The sequence below is a fragment of the Triturus cristatus genome, chromosome 2_2 (genome assembly GCF_964204655.1).
Source record: "Triturus cristatus chromosome 2_2, aTriCri1.1, whole genome shotgun sequence".
Classification (NCBI taxonomy): domain Eukaryota; kingdom Metazoa; phylum Chordata; class Amphibia; order Caudata; family Salamandridae; genus Triturus; species Triturus cristatus.
Window position 1 is genome coordinate 1088755166 of NC_140582.1, and position 21196 is coordinate 1088776361.

The following is a 21196-nucleotide window of genomic DNA, read 5'->3' on the forward strand; positions in this document are numbered from 1 at the left end:
GTCCGGGTCTGTGATGGCATCCATGAGGGGATTAAGACGGGAAACTAACACACCCGCGAACAATTTTGCATCCATATTAAGGAGCGAAATCGGTCTGTACGATCTGCACACCGTGGGATCCTTCCCCGGTTTGAGAAGCACAGAGATGGCCGCCTCAGACATGGAGGGCGTCACCTCCCCGGTATTGAGGAAGGAATTAAAAAGTTGTGCTAGAAGAGGAGCCAGTTCCACACAGAACTGCTTATAGAATAAGGCCGAAAAGCCATCCGGGCCGGGCGATTTAGCCACTTTGAGCCGCGCAATCGTGGAAATCACCTCCTCGAGATGGATAGGCGAGTCTAGGTCATCAGCCCAGGACTTAAGTAAGGGAGTGATATTACTAGAAGATAGATAGTCGCTTGGATCAGGCAAAGGAGCGTTGTCCGCCGAGTAAAGGTGCTGGTAAAATTGACGGAATGTGTCAGTAATCAGTGCATCCGTGGTATGCTCCACTGCATTCGGACCCCGGATGACAGGGATGGGCAGACCTTTGCGCCTGCGCTCGTCATCTATGCGCCAGCATCCTCCCACCCTTATCTCCACTGAGGTAAAATTTATGTCGCAGGAGCGCATATTCAGCCCGGTCCAAATCCAAGTGCTTCAGCATACGGCGCCGAGTTTCCAAATTCCTCCACACCCTCGGCGCCCCAGTGCGCTTAAGAACCGCTTCTAATTCCCCAACCGCCGCCTCTAGCTTCCCGCGCTTCTGCTTGCGGAGTCGCGAAAGGGACGCAGCAATCGCAATAAATTCCCCACGAACGACGAGTTTGAGGGCCTCCCAGACCGACGCAAGGGACGTACCCTCGTGCACATTCTCAGAGATATAGTGCTTAATAACGGTTCGGATCTTTTGAATGACGTCATCAGAATGAAGCACGGAATCACAAAGGCGCCAGCCCAGAGGGGTAGAACGCGCACAACCTGCCAATAACTGGACCGAGAGGAGGGCATGATGTGAGAGGGATCGGAGAGCAATAGTCGCAGCACACAAATGAGGGAGAAGAGATGCAGAGGCCAGAAAGTGATCAAGACGCGCATATGTTTTGTGTGCAGCAGAGAAGTAGGTGTAGTCGCGGTTGCTCGGGTGCTGAATTCGCCACACATCACCTAGACCGCAGTCAGAAAGCCACTGTTTTCCAGCAGTTGGCAACGCCCCCGCTTGGTTAGATCGCAGTCCCGACCTATCGACCTCCGGGTCCATTACCAGATTTAAGTCTCCCCCAATCAGAAGCGCTGAATCTGGGGAAGCAAGAGCCTCAGACAGGGCAGAGCGCAAGAAGGACTCCTGACGTTCATTCGGAGCATACAAAGATCCAACCGTAAAATGCATATCCCCCCACTGCACCCTGACTGCCAGGAACTGCCCCTTCAGCTCCGCTTTCGTAGAGACCACCTTGCATTGCGACAGCGCACTAAAAAGGATCCCCACCCCATTGTGTTTGGACTGGCCTGAGGACCAAAACTGCTGCGGGAAGCACCTGTCTCCCATGCGCGTGGTATCTTTGGCCAGAAGGTGGGTTTCTTGCAATAAACAGATATCCCCCCCTAGCATTCTCCAAGAGGGATAGTATGGCTAACCGCTTGACCGGATTATTCAGCCCTCGTACATTCAAACTAACAATCGTCAGGCCCCTACTCATCGATATGAAGAAGAAGGAAGCATCTATACACCAGCCCCAACCCCCTAGGATCAACCCTAACTGAAATCAGCCTCACCATTAGGACTATCAGCCAAGCACGGCCTAGAACTGATGCGGAGCCCCAAAAAAAAAAACCCCTACCACAACCCCGAACAATGATACAAAAAATCCTGAACATATCGGAAACAAGGGAAGAAAAATACAGAACAATGAGCACCCAAGGAAACGGATGGAATGTCGTCCCCGAGAAAACCCCCACCCTCCAAGAGGAAAAATCCCGAAGGCAAAAGGCAAAAACAGGTACTCAGAGGAAAAGACAACAGTTCGTCGCAGTGAGCAAATGTTCAAGGGGCCGCAGCTCATCCTTAATCCGAACCACAGAGTACCGAACAAGTCCTAGGCACGTCCGGTCTCAGAGAAAGTGTGTGCCACCGGATAACTCCCCCCCTCCAGCGCCAACAACTGAGCCCAAAAAGATGCCAAGGTACATATATCAGGGGACATCAGCGCCATCGGTCATCTGCGATACCGACGAAAGGACCGCCTCTCGCTCCAGCCGCCTGACAGATGCATCCGGTATAGAGCTAGACGAGGGGCCCCCAACCCGCTGCCAATTGGAGGAGCCCCTGTGCCACCACGGGCGAGTGTGTGCAGGTTCAGGAGGAGTAGAAGGTCGGTCCAAGCCCAGCGCGGAGCAGGCATCCTCAAGAGAGCGCAGTTGCAGGAGCTTGCTATTGAGCTTAAAGATGAGGCGGAATGGATGCCCCCAGGAGTAAGGGATACCCCGCTCTCTGAGATGAGTGGTACCAGGCTTAAACGCTCTGCGCTTAGCCAGCGTGGAAGCAGCCAGGTCTTGAAAGAGAGCAGGCGGATGACCCCTGAAATGCACCGGATGTAAGTCTCTGGCTTTGCGGAGGATTCGCTCCTTAATTTGGAAATCGTGCACACAAACCAGGATATCCGGAGGGGGGGGCCTTAGCACCGTGCGAAAGACCTACCCGATGGACATGATCCAAATGGACCGCCCGACCCTCCTCATCACCCAAGATCTGCTGAAAGAGGGCACTGATGTAAGCACAGAGGTCGTCCCCCTCTTCTTTCCACGGAACCGCCCGAATGCGGATATTATTATGTCTGGAGCTGTTCTCCAAATCCTCCGCGTGCGCCTGTAAATCCAGATTCTGTTCTTTGAGTTGGAGCATCTCCTGTTGAAGTTGGTGCAAGTCATCCTCCCTACCCAGGTCATGCTCTTCAAGAGTCGCAACCCGCTCCCCTATGGCGTCGACATCCCTAAGCTCCGAGGAGAGCTGGGAGCGCAACTCCTGAATGTCCTCTTTCATGGAGGAGAACAACTCTACCATAAAGGCTTTGGTCGCGGGAGCATCCGCATCATCCACCTCAGGGGGCCCGTCGACGGGCCGTGTGGCCGGTGGACCAGGAGCGGCTAGAAATTGACCCTTCAGGGCCTTGTCCCTGTTGCCTTTATTGGACGACATGGTGCAGGAAAGCGGGGGCGAACTGTCGCAGGGGAGCCCAGACTCAAGCAAGGGGAAGAGGCCGAATCCACCGTCAGCAGGCCCCCCCCCCCCCAGTCAGGTCGCCGGCAAGTAAGGGATGAAGGAGCAAGGCCGACCGCAGCTAAGAGGACCGCTCCGGCAAAGAAGCAGGCACTCCAGCTCCGCAGCGCCCGGGATCTAGCCAGCGCAGACCCAAGGGGGAGCACCCCCGGAGAGTGAGCCGTGACTTAGCGATAGCCAGGCCTAAGCACCAAAGTCCCACCAGTGGGGTCCCAGCCACTTGCGCTCAGAATGGTCGCACTGCTCGCTAAATGCCTCCGTCCGTCAAGCCACCGCTGACCACTAGTCACACAGGAGCGGGGGCAGATCATGAGCCCCCAGCCGCAGAGGCCGCTCGCCACACTCCAGCTGACACTTCTAGGACGCGGCCGATCCGCAGCTAACCTCCCAGGCAAGTAGGGCGGGGCGGGGGGCCCCAGGAGCCAACAGCCCCCACCCGTCCCCCACTGTCAGCAATAACGCTGTCCACCGGAATGCGGACCGAGCCCCACCACTGGCGGCACCCCGCTCCTCTCACCTCCACCGGATGCACAACAGATGAGGGGGTCCGGCGCTGCTCCCTGCACGCAGCTCCTAGCGTAGCCGGACCATTGGCCCCCTCCGTGCCACCGCTGCCAACGCAGGCGCAGTCCGCCGATCCTCGAACCGATCGCGCCCACTACCCCACCGCTCCTCACCTTATCCGCTCCGGTGAACAGCCAATGGTAGTGGTGGGCCCCTTCTTCACTCGCCGCTCATCTAGGCCCGAAGGCCAGCCGCCATTACAGCGCCGCCACGCCACAGAGGAAGGAAAATGGCGGGCGCACCGTGTCCGCCGTAACAGAGCACATCAGGGAGCGTCACTGGGCTGCACTTTATGTCCAAAGCAGCGCAAGGAGGCCTCAGGCAATCAATGTCTCCACGTACGCCCCCATGCACGGCAGCAGCCCGCCGCAGCGCCGCCGCGCTCACCTCAGGGTCCGCCGGGCCGCCTCTCGGGGAAAGACACCAAAGCAGCAAGCAAAGAGCCCGCTGCCCATGACAGGGGGGCAGCAAGCAACAGGCGGCCGGCGAGCACAGTGGGGCACTTTGAGAGCGCTATGCAAAGCGAGTGTCGGGCGGCGCCGGAGGGATAGGAGATTGCGTCCTATCGCGCCGCCATCTTGGCCACGCCCCCCGATACAAGCATTTTACAATAAATTCAAGCCGTAATCAAATTTAGAAAAACAACGCCTAATGCATTTCAGGATGAGCTGTCCCTTCTTCAGGAGCAAACCTGTGGATTTACAGGGAAACTCATAAGTTGATGTGCAAATCAAATAATAAATGGTAATAGTCTACTTATGAATACTTTGTTTTTACAACAGTCATAATCCCATAATGCCAAACACCAGATATTGGTCTTTGTGTCTCAAAGCACCCTAGTGATACCCCCTGCGTGGCATGCTTTTAAGAAACACTTACATCTTGCGAGATGACAGAACAGAGTTTCCTGGACACACAGGTGACCTAACGACAGAAACGTGTGAACAAGATATCTTTATTCTGTTCTAACTCAAAAGATCTGGGTTGTATTTCTCACTTGCTTAAAATCCCCGCGTACCTTGAAAGACTGAGCAGAACTTCAGAATCACCTGTAATTGTAGTTGTGTGCTGTAAATCAGTTGAAATAGTGAAACCTGATAATCGAAAAAAAACATGTCTTTGTCACTTCCACTTATGTACTCTGCAGAACCTTCACATTACATTCCGATTGCTCTCTCACTTCTCCACGTACCTTAAAAAACAAATATGGGACCTCTCTTTGTTTGTTCCCAAAAGAACACCATGAACTGAAAACCGGTCGTAATCCTGAAACGATAAGGGCACCCCCTCATTATTACTCCTGAACAGTTTGCTGAGGAAGATACCGAACTGGAACAATACCCCTCAAAATGCTCACCTTACTTAAGCTAAGCTCATGTGTATCATTCAGCTCTAGTTTCAACGATGTAGGGAATGACAGCTTCAAAAGACTGTAAAAGTTAAAAAGCCACCATTACTCCTCGAGAACTAACTGCAAAGAAATTCTCTCTAAACAGACACGTTGTGTTTTCTCCGCTTACCTCTCCTTCTGATCTCCGCATAGGACGCTTCCCCACCGATAGTCAAACGCGTCTCCGAGCTCGCAAACTGCTATAAGTTCACTGTCCTTAATCTCGCAAGAGTACCCTCTGTACAATAACGTGCCATCTCAAAACGGCCAATAAATGCAGTCTCCAAATGCATGCGGTACCCGTGGTGAACAGTTGTGTTCAACCGGAGATGTGGCTTCCGTTTGACTTAATTCCCATAATGGTATATTACAATAATAACGAAACAACGTGCTAATTAAACAGACTCTGGTTCACGACGCTAGACCTCAGACTCCATCTTGGAGCGGTGTGGTTTATATGCAATGTGTGAATGGGATCCAGATAATGCACATGTATGTCTCTTTGTCATTTAAAACAAATACAATTAAACAACAATGTTTATCGAGTACATAGAACTCGAAACTGAATATTGCAATAATGCAGAATTGAAACTCAGTGCTCATGTTATTATACCACATACTGTAACACATTCATTGGTGTTAAATCTAGAGTGTGTGTTGATATGGTAACCATGTAGTGTGTAGGTATTTCAAAGTGGCGGTGTATAAGGGGGAATTTAGAGATAGTCTGTCATTATTCATGTAATTATAGAATTATAAAACACAAGCCATTTCAAATTTATCATTGAGCCTGTTGGGCATCAGGGTGTATAGCCTTTTTATCCAAAATGCCTCTCTCTAGCAATTTTTTGGAGTTATCTGCGCCTTCTAAGGTTTTCTATGTAACTAAGACTCTACCCTGTAAAGCGCTCTGATACCCGCAAGGGTCTGGTTCGCGCTGTACAAAACTCTCAAAATAAAAAATAAATAAAATAAAAATGGTGTTTCGACTTTGCTCCCAATGTGTAGCCAGACTTGAGTTAATATTTTTGTTTCTGATTTTACTTTTGTGTTCTGTCAAACACACTTTCATTTTCCTCTCAGTTTTCCCGATATGCAGTAGTCCGCATGGGCATTTTATGGAATATACCACGTTTTGGGAATTGCAATCTGTAGTACCAGTCAATCTTATTCGTTCTCCAGATCTTGGGGTAGTAATGTTTCTCCTACAATCACGTTATTACAGTGGATGCAGTTCCAACATTGTTTTGTACCTACTTTGCCTGCTGGTATCCTTTTTCTTTTTTTGGATGACAAGAACTGTTTTAGGTTACGTGCTCTCGACTATGCAAACAGTGGTTTTTCATTAAATAAAACATTGAAGTCTTTCTGATTCCAAAAGTTCCCAACGTTTGTTGATGGTCGTTTTGATCTCTCTTGAAGCTGTCTAAAACTTTGACACAAAAACTACCCTGTTGGATGTTTTTTTAGGTTTCTTTTGTAATAATTGCTCTCTTGGGGTTGATAGTGCCACATATGTTTAAAGGTATGTCCTGTGCTGCAAGTACATATGACACAGACTCTTAGTCACCCGTACAAATATATCACATTCATTCCGCACATATGTTCATACATCCCGAAGACTGCACTCTCACTGACACACATGGTAGCCCTTTCATAGTGCCCCTTAGTCATAGTTTTTTCTTCAAACCATAGTATCTGGCTCTATGGACATTAGGTTTAAAGTCAGTGACGCAGGGCATGGATGTATCTGGTAACAATGCGCAAGTTGTTTAGCCTTCAGTAGCTCACAAGGATTTTCACTAATCAGAAGTAGCTCTCACTAAAGACAATGTTGGAGGCACCTGGCCTAGTCCAACCAAGGGTCAACCCAAGTAAATGAGTCTTACCTTTTGCCTTAGTGGTGTTTCTGCATCAGGAGTTACATGTCTGATGCATCAGAACTAATAAATGTCCGGGTGTGCAGCAGAGCCTGGCCCATGCAGCTAAATAGCTTCTGTTGTGGGGTACACAAGAAATGCAGTTTCACTGAGCTAATCTGAAAACCTAAATTGAGAACTAATTTGAAATTATAAATTGTCAATTTAAGGGACGGTAACCACCTTCCCCATGTAACTTAAGTTTTGAGGGAGTGGCTCTTGAAAAGGTGAACAGGGAGGATCCCATAAATAACTTTGACAAAGTACACAAAGTCTGTAGGTGTAACTATAACTTCCATCTTGTGCAGCTGTGCATAGTTTCCCAAATGGGCACTTTCCATTAATATGCAAAGCAGATGGAATAAGCCCTCATCCAAGAATTCCAGTTGTGGGTGAAAGGGGTGGATATTTTCACTGGAGCACCAGTAGCCCAACGAAGCAAGCCTGAGCTCAACCCTTCCATCTATTTGAATGGTGAAGTCACGCCAAGGGACTCAAAGATTGACCACTCTACTGGAGGTAAAACATAAATCATGTAAAAAAAAAACTGTCCAACAGTGAAGCATGGGTTTTCCAAGCCATGCAGGGATGTGCTGTACAAAAGTCTGTAATTCACAATACTTTAACTTAGACTTGCATCTCATCCACTATTCAGTATATTAAAACCAAGACTTAGTAGTTAACCTGAAAGACCCGCCTGTTCTTCAGAATTTAATCACAATGTCCATTTTGTTTTCCTGTGATAATACATACTGCTATGTGGACAGTGGTGGGAGCAGAATCTAAGAGGCCTATGAGGAGTGCAGTTCTTCTATTGGTATAGAATAGCATTAAGATTTGAATTGTTTATGAAATGAACTATAAAAGATGGGGACAGACCATGTAGAAGTAATTTATTAGAGTCTGAGTGAAAGATTGTATGACGGATAAATACATTCCCTTGCAACAGTTTTTACCACGCACAAAATACCCGACCACTGCCCTAATCCCTAAAAATAGACCTCAGTGTGACCCCCTCCTGACCCCCAGCCCTTTAAAAAAAAACAAAAAAAACACAGCCCCTGCCCTAACCTAAAAAATAGACCCCACCACGAACCACACGCTCTTTTAAAAAGAATACCCGACCCCTGCCCAAAGGCCTAAATTTAGACCCCTCCTTTCCCCCAGCCCCTTTAAAACAAAAAAAAATAACAGCCCCTGCCCTGAACCCTAAATCCGCACCCTGGCGCGATCTCCCCCCTGGCCTATAGTTCCTTTAAAAAAAACATCCCCAGTCTAAAGCCCCAAATCCATACCCACCCACCCCAGGCCCAATCCCCCTTACCATAACAGGACAACAACGTAGCACAGGTAATCAAGGGGAAGCAGAAGGATCTCTTCGCTCCTCTTGCAATGCCGATAGTCTTGACCACGCAGGTGGCTTTACACCGTTACCAGCATATGCCCTCACCACATAGGTTGTAAAACAATGTGTGGTGAAGGCTATGCATGGTAACAGTGCATGCGTTGTAACGCATCCGTGGTAAAGGCTCTGCATGGTAATAGCCACGTTGTAATGGCTCTTTTCCAGAATGAAATGGTGAAGATAGCATTCATTCACCAACTTCTAATCTGGTTTGTGGTTTTCCACTGGTAATGAAGACAAATATAATGGAATTGTACTTTTTAGAATGTGCATGTTACAGGTGTTTCATTCGAAGCAGTTTCCCTTTTTTTCACACCAAAATTTATGTTTTTGTTTCTTTGAGTTTAGAGAGAACAATAATGCTGAGAGGATATTTAGTCTAATGCCTGAAAAAAATGTTTCCTCCTTCTGCACGATGATCCGAGGGATGGTGAAGGTAAATTCAAATTTTGAAAATCATATTTATATTCAAAATAGGAGTTCTCAATCTTTGTCTGCTATGGTCAATCTTCATCTAATTGGGTGTTCTTTCTCTTCCTCCTTCAGTATGGTGCCTACAGCAAGGCTTTCAGCATGTACACAGCCCTGCAGAACCACAGGCTGACTGGTGAGCAATTGACATACTAATCAGAATGACACAGGCTGAAGAAATAATGTGCTATTATCTACACAAATGGCAGGGATGATTGCACAGAGGTACATACCTCATCTGGATCATAGGAACAGAGTGCAAACTGTCTATTCAGAATGGATGATATGTGGCTGTCTGAGGAACGTCTGGTTAAGAACTTTGCATGTCTGAGCATTTCAACAGCATTAGGAGAAAGGGGGAAATTTCCATTCAACCAATCCATTAATTGTTAATTGGTATAATAAGCTATATGAAGAGATGATTTCTGTATGGCGTGCCATTTGTTTGCATGTCTCTATAGTTTACTTGTGGTAGCAAGGGCATTACACAGTGATGTTTAATTGTGTGAGAATTGCTTGAAAATAGTTTGTTATAGATTGCAGTTGAAAGATTATTTCTTTCTATTCCAGCTGACGTGTATGCTTTCAATGCTTTGATAGCAGCAGCTCCAGAAGTCAGGGACACATACATTGAGAAATGGGATCTAATACAGGTAAGGAAAAATAGATATCTTGTTATCTTGTCTCTTTCAAATTGTAGATCACTCTGTAGTTCTCCTGTGAGTAACTAGTACAAATGAACAGATGAGACCGGTTGGAATCTTTAGCACAAATGAGACGATAAATAGACTTAATTCTTTGTTTTTAAGAGCTTTCTCCCTAAGAGGCATCCAAAAAGATGCATGTCCTTGAGTGATGGATGTGAAATCCTAACAAGGACAAAGATGGTGTCTTAGTCTTTAGTAGTGGTCTTCAAACATTTTAATGCGTTCCCCACGCCACTTTCGCTATATCATTTCATTGAGGTCCCCTCAACATGAAAAACATTTTCTCACAATTATTTTTTAAGACATTTAATATTGAAAGAGAACTTAATTTTAGTTAAGCTGGCAGGCACAACATCTAACAAACAGAGAAAAAGTATATACAGTAGGGCTTTCCAGTTTTCCTGAAAAGAAATACATGAAAAGTAAATCCTAAGAAACCATACGTTCCATGTAAGATTGCAGGATTTTTAAATAATAGCCCAAAGCTTGTTAATATTTTCTCATAGTGAATATTGTGTGAAGTAAAATTCAACGTTATTGCACTATACACCACTCCATTGTACGCTACTCCACTCTACGCTATTCCACTCTACGCTATTCCACTGTACGCCACTCCACAGTACACTATTACACTGTATGTCACTACAGTCTGCCCCATTGCCATCTACCCCGATCCATTCAACAGTGTTCCACTCTACAGCACTCCACTATATTCCATTACATTATACACCACTCTGCACTATTCCACTGTATGCCACTACTGTACCTCACTGTACCTGTACAGCTACACACTACACTGCTACTGTACGCTGCGCCACTCTGCACTATTTTACCCCATGCCATACCCGTCTACCCCACTCCAGTGAACTCTATTCCACAGTATGCCACTCGAGTGTACGTGACTGCACTCTACGCCACCCCAGTCCACTCTATTCCACTGTATGCCACTGTACCTCACTTGTGAGGGAGTGCCTCTTTTGGCATGGTTAGCCTCCCACATTTTGCCTGGAACATTATGTGGTTTCAAGTGTGTGCACAAGGTCCCTGCCAACCAGGTCCTCTGTGCCAGTGCTTCTTCCCTAAAACTGTTCCACAGTTGGCACTTCAGGCCCCCTGTGGGTCCCTAGTAAATGGTACCTGGGTATCTAGGGCTTTGGGACAGAAGGGATACTCCGAGGGAGCCCCTCACCTAGGCCATGCAGACTGCCACTGCAGCATGCATGCCCTGGTGCAGACAAAACAACAGTTGACATGGCACACTGCCTGTGTTCCATGCCAACTAACACTGCCTAAGGTATAGGTAAGCCACCCCTCTAACAGGCCTTGCAGCCCAAGGCAGGGTGCACTATATCACAGGTGTTGGAATATCTGCATGCGCAGATATGCCCGTACAATATTCAAGTCTGTTCTTAGATATTGTAAGTGCCAGGGAAGCCATAGAGGGTACATGTGCTGGAAAGTCGATAACTCTAGTTCCACAGCACCATGATGGCTTCTCTGAACACAGGAGTGTTTGGTACCAAATTGCTCCTCTCAATAAAGCCACACTGATGCCAGTTTGGTATTTATTGAAACATGTACTCTGATGCCAGCTCAGAGTTGTCCCCTGAGGACCTAATAACCTTGGTGTGATCACAGACTGGCTTAAAGCAGCCTGCCACCACCAGACCTGGCCCCCTGGTTAGAGAGCCCCTGCTCTCTGGGACCGGAAACAAAGCACATCCTAGGCGGAGGTGTCACACCTCTTCACCCAGGATGGGCACAGTGTTTGAGAGGGAAACTTCAAAGGCCTGCAACTTGGTAATACGACCCCACAGCATCTGCTGCCAGTTAAGACCTCCACTTTGGGCTGGAAAACCGGCAGGAAAAACTAGGAAGCTGTGGGGGGCGAGGTGAAGCACATCTTTCAGTCCTCGCCATCTTGAGGATAGTGGGACTTCTCCAACCAGGGCTAGGACTATGCTTCCTTCCACAGGAGGGTGACATAATTGAGGGTGTAGACACCCCAGGTAAGATGCCCATTGGCCTCACCTGTCACTCCTTTAAAGCGCCTCTAAATCTAGTATTTAGCCCCAGCCCTACCGACCTGCCTGCAGTCCTCAAAGATCCTGTGAAGAAACTACGCCTGTCCTGCAGTCTGCGACCTCCTCAACCCCTGGGAGGAGTGCCTGGCTGCCTTTGAAGAAGACCAGAACTCCTGAGGACAGTGGCACTGTCCACAAGAAAGCAACACCAAGGACTCTGGTGCTCTCCGGATCTGCGATCCCGGACCACTCTGCACCCATCGCCTACAGCCGGTGTCCAGGTGACCCACCGCTCCAGGAAAGGTTCCCCAGTGTCAAGAATTCCTGTCACACAAGGGAAACACGCCCTTATGTAAACAGGAGAGCTGTTACATAACTCAAGGGAAACACGCCCTTATGTAAACAGGAGAGCTGTTACATAACTCAAGGGAAACACGCCCTTATGTAAACAGGAGAGCTGTTACATAACTCAAGGGAAACACGCCCTTATGTAAACAGGAGAGCTGTTACATAACTCAAGGGAAACACGCCCTTATGTAAACAGGAGAGCTGTTACATAACTCAAGGAAAACACGCCCTATAAAGGGAGGAACCGGGAGGTACAAGGCTGTCGGATATTGTGTTTACACCGACGTACCTGCTTCGTGAAGAGCAGTGTTCCGGAGTGGTGCTCCAGTAAGGCAAGAACGGAGGTAGGTCGAGTCGTTACTCCCTGGGCCGTGTCTTGCCCCATCGTCACCTGTGAAGGACCCGGAAGCTCTACCGGTCAACCATTGAGCTTCGCTTTTTGACTCGGCTGAGTCCAAGCGCAGTGGCGCTTTTGCTGGTTGGAGTCGTAACTCCCAGCCCGACCAGAGACACAGGGACTGCCAGCTGTAACGCACACCAGGAGGTGTTTGCCGCGTTACAGACTCGGAAGTCCACAGGATCGATCGAGCGGCTGCTCTCGGTTCAGTCTTCTTGCTTGTGATTGGGGTATCGGTGACGCATCACCAGGAGGTGACTCCGCGTCCCGGTGCAGTCTGAGGAAGAGGTTGAGCGGCTGCTCCCTTCAGGTAGAGACCCCGGCTGGGTGTTTCCCTGACTCCTCGATTCTCCCCAACACTCTTCGTGCCCCTCACAGCCTACCGATTGGCATTGTCGGCCATTTCATTTCTGCCCTCTGTTGGCATACGCCGGGTTCGGCGTATATGCAGAGGACGGTTAGGACCATCCGTGCTGTGGGCTGGTAACGTACTTAGCCTGGAGGATTCCAGTGACTATAACTTTTGTTTGTTCTTTGTATTTTATTTGCCTTCATTAAAAGAACTAACCCTTCACAAGTGGTTGCGTCCTCATTGTCGTGTCTGTTAAACGATCCTGAGACGTTCAGGGCGTTACAAAATATCCGACCTTAATAACACTAACTGTCTCCCGGTCGATAACAGACATGGCAACACTTGATGATGTGCTGGCTGCTTTAGCGGCCATGCAAGTTGAAGTGGCTGCCTCTAGGCAAGAAACAGCCGATGTAAAAGCCAGACTGGATGCTATCCAATTGGACCCGCTCACGCCCAGCACCTCCCTCACGAACCAGACCCCTGCGGTAGTAGTGGAAATGCGGGTAACCATCCCCTTGGCAACACCAGAGAGGTACAGTGGGGATCCTAACACAGTGCAGGTATTCCTCACACAAGTGGCGCTACATTTATCGTGCAAACCAAAGGCGTTCCCCACGAGTCAGGCTCGTGTGGCTTTCCTTATATCCTATTTGGCTGGAAACGCGGCACAATGGGCCGTACCTCTGGTGAGCAGGGACGACCCCCTCTTATGTGATTGGGGTGCTTTTCGCGAGGAATTCCTGAAGGTATTCGACAGAAGGGCTGACTCGTACACGGCGGACCGTGAAATGCTTGAGTTGAGACAGGGATCCAACGACCTGGTGCAGTATCTCAACGCGTTCCGAAGGCTGGTTGCGGAAACCAAGTGGCCTGTTGCTAAACAGACGGCGCTCTTCCATCAAGGGCTGTGCGATGAGCTCAAGGACGCCGTGGCTCATATTGACCCTCAACCCAAGACATGTGAGGGCCTTATCAACCTGGTATTACGGCTGGAACATAGGCTAAGTGAAAGAAAGGGGGATCATGGGAGAAAAGGAAAATCCCTTCCATCCTATGTGACGGTGGGAAGTCCTGAAACTTCCACCGCATCCAAGGGAGAACCCATGGACATCAGCGCAATACGAGCGAGCCTCACAGCCACGGAGAAAGAGTCACGCCGTAAACAAGGATTGTGCCTATATTGTGGCAAAAAAGGCCACTACGTACGTGAATGCCCTGCCAAACCGAAGACGTCACGTTATCGGGCCAACCGGTCGGTAACAGCCGTGGTGGACATACCGGCGGAAAACTAGAGGACTCCAAGACCAGAGAAGGGGCATCTCGGAGTCACTCATCCATCCCTTCACTTTCCAACTCGGTCACTAAGGGACAACGACACCTGTTTATCACGGTGCACGTGGGAGTGCATGACCAGTGGATACCCGTTGTGGCCATGGTGGATTCAGGGGCCACTGGCATGTTTATGGACCACAACGAGGCATGCAGGCTAGGGCTAGTGCTTCTTCCCAAAGCAGTACCCGAAGACGTCTATGCGGTAGACGGAAGGCGATTGGTGACGGGGCCCATCGGACAGCACACGGGGGTCCTTCCGATGAGATATGGGAGGAACCATTTGGAACAAATCGATTTTAACATCATCCGAGCGCCCCAATATGGCGTCATATTGGGATTGCCGTGGCTACAGAAACACAACCCCTTTGTGGATTGGCCAACACATCGCATCGAAATGACCTCACCGTATTGCATCCTGCATTGTGGAATAAGAACGGAATCCCTTGACGTAGATGAGAGCGGGAGTCAGACGGTGGCTACAGCGGCAGAAAAAGATGTGGCTCTCCCCCAGGCTTATCACAGTTTTGAGGATGTATTTGATGAGGTGAAGGCGGAAGTGCTACCACCACATAGACAGTTTGACTGCCAGATCGACCTGGTGCCAGGGGCCAGCGTTCCCAGCGGCAGGCTGTATGCCCTGACGGAGCCTGAAAACGTGCATCTCCGGGGGTACCTGGATAAACTCCTCAGGCTAGGATTCATCCGCCCGTCCAAGTCTCCGGCCGCCTCGCCACTCTTCTTCATCCCGAAGGCTAATGGGGAGCTGAGAGCCTGTGTGGACTTTAGGGCATTGAATGCGATAACCATAAAAAATCGGTACCCCTTGCCTCTCATCAGTGTACTTCTGGAACAGGTCAAGAAAGCTCGTATCTACACCAAGTTGGATTTGAAAGGGGCATACCATCTGGTGCGCATGAGGGACGGAGACGAGTGGAAGACCGCCTTTAAGACCAGGTTCGGCCTTTTTGAGTACCTCGTCATGCCGTTCGGTCTGTGCAACGCCCCGGCAGCCTTTCAGTATTTTTTGAATGAGGTATTCAGAGAGGAGTTGGATATCTACGTGGTCGTATATATCGACGACATCCTCATCTATTCGTCCAGTGTGGAGGAGCACGTACACCACGTCAAAGCTGTGCTCCAAAAGCTGAGGGAAAACATGCTGTTTTGTAAACTCAGCAAGTGTGACTTCCACGTCACATCCGTGGAATTCCTCGGAGTGATGCTGAGTCCAGAGGGACAGGAGATGGCAGAACGAAAGATCAAGGCGGTCAAAGAATGGCCGGTGCCCCAAAGCGTGAAGGACGTCCAAAGTTTCATTGGCTTCGCCAACTTTTACAGGCGGTTTATAGATGGATTTTCAGGAGTGGTGGCCCCAATCACACAGCTACTGAGGAAGTCCAAGGAGTTTGTCTGGTCCCCTGAAGCGAACAAAGCCTTTGAGGCCCTGAAAAGCGCCTTTGGTAAGGCGCCGGTGTTGGCTCACCCCGATCCGGATCTCCCCTACGTGGTGGAAGCGGACGCGTCGGATGTGGCGCTGGGGGCTATCTTGTCCCAACGCAACCACGACACAGGGGTGCTTCATCCCGTTGCGTACATGTCCCGCAAACTCAACGACGCCGAACGCAACTACCATATTGCGGAGAAGGAGCTTCTCGCAATCAAGAACGCCTTCACCGAATGGAGGCATTGGTTGATGGGGGCAAGACATGTGGTATCGGTGTACACGGACCATCGGAACCTACAGTTCATGACGGCCACTAGACACCTTTCTCCCAGGCAGCTGCGGTGGATGATCTTCTTTGCGGGGTTCAACTTCCGCATCACATATCGGCCAGGGACGGAAAACCGGAAGGCGGACGCCCTGTCCCGTCAATCTGCATTTAAGGAACCATTGCCTGCAACCGAGCGTTCCATCATTTCCCCGAGGATGGTATTGGGGGTTATCCAACCGGATACTTTCCTGAGGGGAATAAAGAGAGGGATCAGGTCATTCGCATGGCGGAGGTGGCTCCTCAGTCACAGAGAATGGCAGCTGAAGGACGGGATACCCCTGAAGGGCAGGTGCCTATTGATACCCACGCCTAGGCTAAGGAAACAAGCATTCATCTGGTGCCATGACTCTCCATGCGCAGGTCATTTGGGCTTTGAAAAAACGGTGGCTAGCATGGGACGGCATTTCTGGTGGCCAACCATGAGAGTGGATGTCAGGAGGTGGGGACAGGAGTGTCCTACGTGTGCTACCATGAAGGCCGACCATGGCCGAACCCAAGGGCTCTTACATCCACTTCCGACCCCGGATAGACCATGGGATAGCATATCACTGGACTTCGTGGTGGGCCTACCGGTAGACCAGGGGATGACGGCAATACTGGTGGTGGTGGATTACTTGACGAAAATGGGGCACTTCATCCCCTGCAAGAGAGTCCCTACGGCCGGGGAATTGGCGTCACTACTCCTAAAGAATGTGGTACGACTGCATGGATTACCTGGGGTGATCGTGTCGGACCGGGGGTCGCAGTTTACTGCGCAATTCTGGAAGACTTGGTGCACTGCGCTGCATGTTAAGACCGCCCTGTCCACCAGCTACCACCCTCAAACGGACGGCCAAACCGAGCGCCTGAACCAAACGCTCAAACAGTATCTGCGATGTTTTGTGGACCAGGGCAGGGAAGAATGGGTCGACTTGCTATGGGTTGCAGAGATAGCCTATAACAACGCCACTCACAGCTCCACACAGTCATCTCCGTTCTATAGCAACTATGGCCAACATCCCAGGTTCTTGCCATTTCTACATCCGTTCAGAGAGGACAGGATTCCCGCCACAGCGGACAGGGTGGCACACATAAAAGACACGTTGATGCGCTCAAGGGCTGTCCTAATAGAGGCCAAGAGAAGATACAAGGCTGCGGCAGATAGGAAGAGAAGGCCCGGGCCACTGTACCGCACTGGAGACTACGTCTGGATATCCACAAGAAACATGAGGTTTCGAAAGAACAGTGTGTTCCATCCCAAGTACATGGGCCCCTATCGAATTACCAAGTGTATGGGTCCCGTGAACGTGAAGGTGTGCTTGCCCCAGTCATTGCGGATACACCCTGTCTTTCATGTATCATTGCTCAAACCAGCACCCTCCAAGCCGTCTGGGACACCTAGGCCGGTATGCGTGGAGTCGGAGGTGGAGTATGAAGTGTCGGGCATACAGGCGTCCAAATGGCGCAGGGGGAAGCTGTGGTACCTGGTTGCGTGGAAAGGCTATGGCCCGGAGGAGCATTCATGGGAACCGGCTGAAGGGGTTCATGCTCCGCGCTTGGTCTCCTTGTTCCATCGGCGTTTTCCTGCCAGCGCTGGACCCGTGGGGAGCCGCTGAGAGGGAGGATGTACTGTCAAGAATTCCTGTCACACAAGGGAAACACGCCCTTATGTAAACAGGAGAGCTGTTACATAACTCAAGGGAAACACGCCCTTATGTAAACAGGAGAGCTGTTACATAACTCAAGGGAAACACGCCCTTATGTAAACAGGAGAGCTGTTACATAACTCAAGGGAAACACGCCCTTATGTAAACAGGAGAGCTGTTACATAACTCAAGGGAAACACGCCCTTATGTAAACAGGAGAGCTGTTACATAACTCAAGGAAAACACGCCCTATAAAGGGAGGAACCGGGAGGTACAAGGCTGTCGGATATTGTGTTTACACCGACGTACCTGCTTCGTGAAGAGCAGTGTTCCGGAGTGGTGCTCCAGTAAGGCAAGAACGGAGGTAGGTCGAGTCGTTACTCCCTGGGCCGTGTCTTGCCCCATCGTCACCTGTGAAGGACCCGGAAGCTCTACCGGTCAACCATTGAGCTTCGCTTTTTGACTCGGCTGAGTCCAAGCGCAGTGGCGCTTTTGCTGGTTGGAGTCGTAACTCCCAGCCCGACCAGAGACACAGGGACTGCCAGCTGTAACGCACACCAGGAGGTGTTTGCCGCGTTACAGACTCGGAAGTCCACAGGATCGATCGAGCGGCTGCTCTCGGTTCAGTCTTCTTGCTTGTGATTGGGGTATCGGTGACGCATCACCAGGAGGTGACTCCGCGTCCCGGTGCAGTCTGAGGAAGAGGTTGAGCGGCTGCTCCCTTCAGGTAGAGACCCCGGCTGGGTGTTTCCCTGACTCCTCGATTCTCCCCAACACTCTTCGTGCCCCTCACAGCCTACCGATTGGCATTGTCGGCCATTTCATTTCTGCCCTCTGTTGGCATACGCCGGGTTCGGCGTATATGCAGAGGACGGTTAGGACCATCCGTGCTGTGGGCTGGTAACGTACTTAGCCTGGAGGATTCCAGTGACTATAACTTTTGTTTGTTCTTTGTATTTTATTTGCCTTCATTAAAAGAACTAACCCTTCACAAGTGGTTGCGTCCTCATTGTCGTGTCTGTTAAACGATCCTGAGACGTTCAGGGCGTTACACCCAGCGATCCTGAATCCAAGTCCAATGTTGGCGGACCCCTCCTGAACTCCACGATGACGCCTGCAGTGTGAATCAGAAGGCTCCCCCTGACCGGCCCCGGTAAGAGAAACTGAATACCAAAGGACATCCCTGCACCCAAAACGCCTGGGCCTTGAGGACCTCGACTGGTGGTGTCCCTATGACCTACAGCATTTCCACGTACCTCTGCTGTCACTGGTTCCTACCTGCAGCCTCCAGATCCTCGCCTACAGCCTGTTTTCCAATACAAGTTTCTCCATTGAATTGCGTTTGACGCTCGATACTGTGTTTGCACCCTGAACCCGGCCGCCCCTGTGCCGCCGCTGGTGGTGTATGTTTGGTGCTGCCTTGTGGCCCCCACCCTGTGGTTAATTTAACCTCCAAAGCTTGACACCTGCAACCGATTTGCTTACCTGCAAGCAGTGGATCTTCATACACCCCCAGTCTCCATTGGGTAATATTGGGCCTGCTCTTTAACTTTTACCTCTTCACCCGGCCGCCCCTGTGCTGCTGCGTTTGTGCTTACCTGAACCTTGCCCTCTGCGGACTCTGCATCCTGAAGACTGGATCTTTAAGTTGGTTTCTTAACTGTAAAACCGCATTATTGTTTTCCTCCATAGGTTAATCTTGCAAAGACTGAAAAGTGTTCACTTTTAAAACTAAAAAGAATTTCTATTTAAAAAAGTACTTACCTTTTTGCGGAGATCTTGGTCTTAAAATGAACATTGAGCAAAGCTTATTTGTATAAAATTAGTGTGGATCTCCTTTTTGAGTCATGTGTCATTTATTGGTCATTTTGTGCACAAAAAATTTCTTAAACTCCCCTCGGTTAGACCTAAGGCTGCTCAGGGCTGGACTGGCCGTAGCAGGCACCGGGCATTTCCCCGGTAGGCTGGAGGGGTGGGGGCCGGTCTTGTGCCTGTGAGGGGCAGTTTAGTCATCGGGGGCCCCCTGTAACAAAAGCAAGAGCTGCGCTTCTTCCACCTGACACCCCCCCACCCCCCCAACCATCCTCACCCTGCTCCCACTCCCAGGGCCGGTCGAGCAGCAATCTGCCAGGGCTGGTTGCTGTTCACAGTCCAGCCCTGAGGCTGCTCGTCCACGCTACCACAGCCAGAGCACTTTGGGTTTGCATTGAGCCCTTACACTTCTGAGGGAATCTCAGGACTCTGTGCACTATACAACCACCTAGTAGTGTACCATATACAGAGCCAGCAACCTACAACTATAAAACACTCCATTATACGCCACTCCACTCTATGCTATTCCACTGTACGCAAATCCACTCTACCACACTCCACTGTACGTCACTGCACTGTACAATGTCGTGTGGTCACAATCGGTCCGGATGGGAACACTACCATTTTACATTCTCACATTTAAACTTGAAATCTTTTCTTGTACGTTGACACTTGACACACTTTTGCTTGTGTGCTTTTACGGATAATGTTCCATGAAATAAACTTTGCTTACATTTACACATCTTAGTAGGCACTTTATCACGTCCTTGAACATTCTGTATGAAAGCTAATGCAACCTGCGCAAAATGGTGCTGACAGCTTTGTCAGTGTAGAATCCTTAATGGCAGCCTCACTGGGACTCCGGCATGGCAACGTGGATGATGTTTATTCAGATCAGATAATACGTTATTTTGCAGTGAAACACAGCCAAAAAAGCACATTACAAATATAGAAACACTATTAAAATCACACATCATGATTATCTCAATAAAACAAGTCTAAAATCATCAGATAAGATAATTAATAAAAACACAATCGGAGTCCCCTTCAAGCAAAATAAAGGAATCCTGCCATGGGGCTTAATGCCTCACGGTCATCATATAAACAGATCAAACTGGCAGGATCAGACTGTCAAAACAATATTTGGTTTTTCCTGGCAATAGAACCCTTTACAAAAGAACAAATGGAGATGCAAAGTGTACTGGAGTTTAACCTTGGTAGTAAAGCAAGGTCTCTGTGCATCTTCTAATAGCACAAGCTAGGATTAAAGGAATTAAAAACATTTTGGAGAATACCAAGTAGAACTTACAGAAAAAAGTAAAATGAAACAAACTCTGGGGTGAAGACTCGTCATAAGGACAGATTAAAACTGTAAGGAGGATCGAGGCCCAGACTAGTGGTATGGAAGAAACCAGTCGATCTGTGAGTTATTTTGGTGGATACTGTTTATTTGCCACAGTATGAGGGAGGCAGTCTGTGTTAAGAAAAACAATCTGAAGGGTCAAACAATAGCAGCCTCCGAAAAGTATCACTATAGCGTCTGGATTGAAAGGTTTAGTCCCGCTACCACTCCTTTCTGTATTCCAGGTTGTCGGTGCCTTCCTGTTTCTCTGTCTGGTTTCGCTCTCTCCGGGGACCTCCAAAACAGGGTAGCAAAAGAAAAGAAACACTCGGGTTAGGCTTTATCTCTTCCTATTCCGTGATTGTGCCACCTCCACCATAACGCCGTGAGGGAAAGGAATATGGGGAGTCAGGGAGGGACCTTTAAGGGTTGAGAGGGGTGTGAGGGGTTATACAGACTCCGGTAGCGTGCGGCTGT

General features: G+C 49.5%; 1 protein-coding gene across 1 annotated transcript in view; it reads left to right on the top strand.

Moving 5' to 3' along the window:
- Positions 1 to 21196, top strand: part of PTCD3 (pentatricopeptide repeat domain 3) — a 367594-nt gene that overhangs the window by 123540 nt on the left and 222858 nt on the right. Inside the window, exons 10-12 of the mRNA XM_085642617.1 lie at positions 8883 to 8970; positions 9081 to 9141; positions 9576 to 9658. Of these exons, the coding sequence (XP_085498743.1) occupies positions 8883 to 8970; positions 9081 to 9141; positions 9576 to 9658 (232 nt within the window). The remainder of the gene's footprint in view (positions 1 to 8882; positions 8971 to 9080; positions 9142 to 9575; positions 9659 to 21196) is intronic.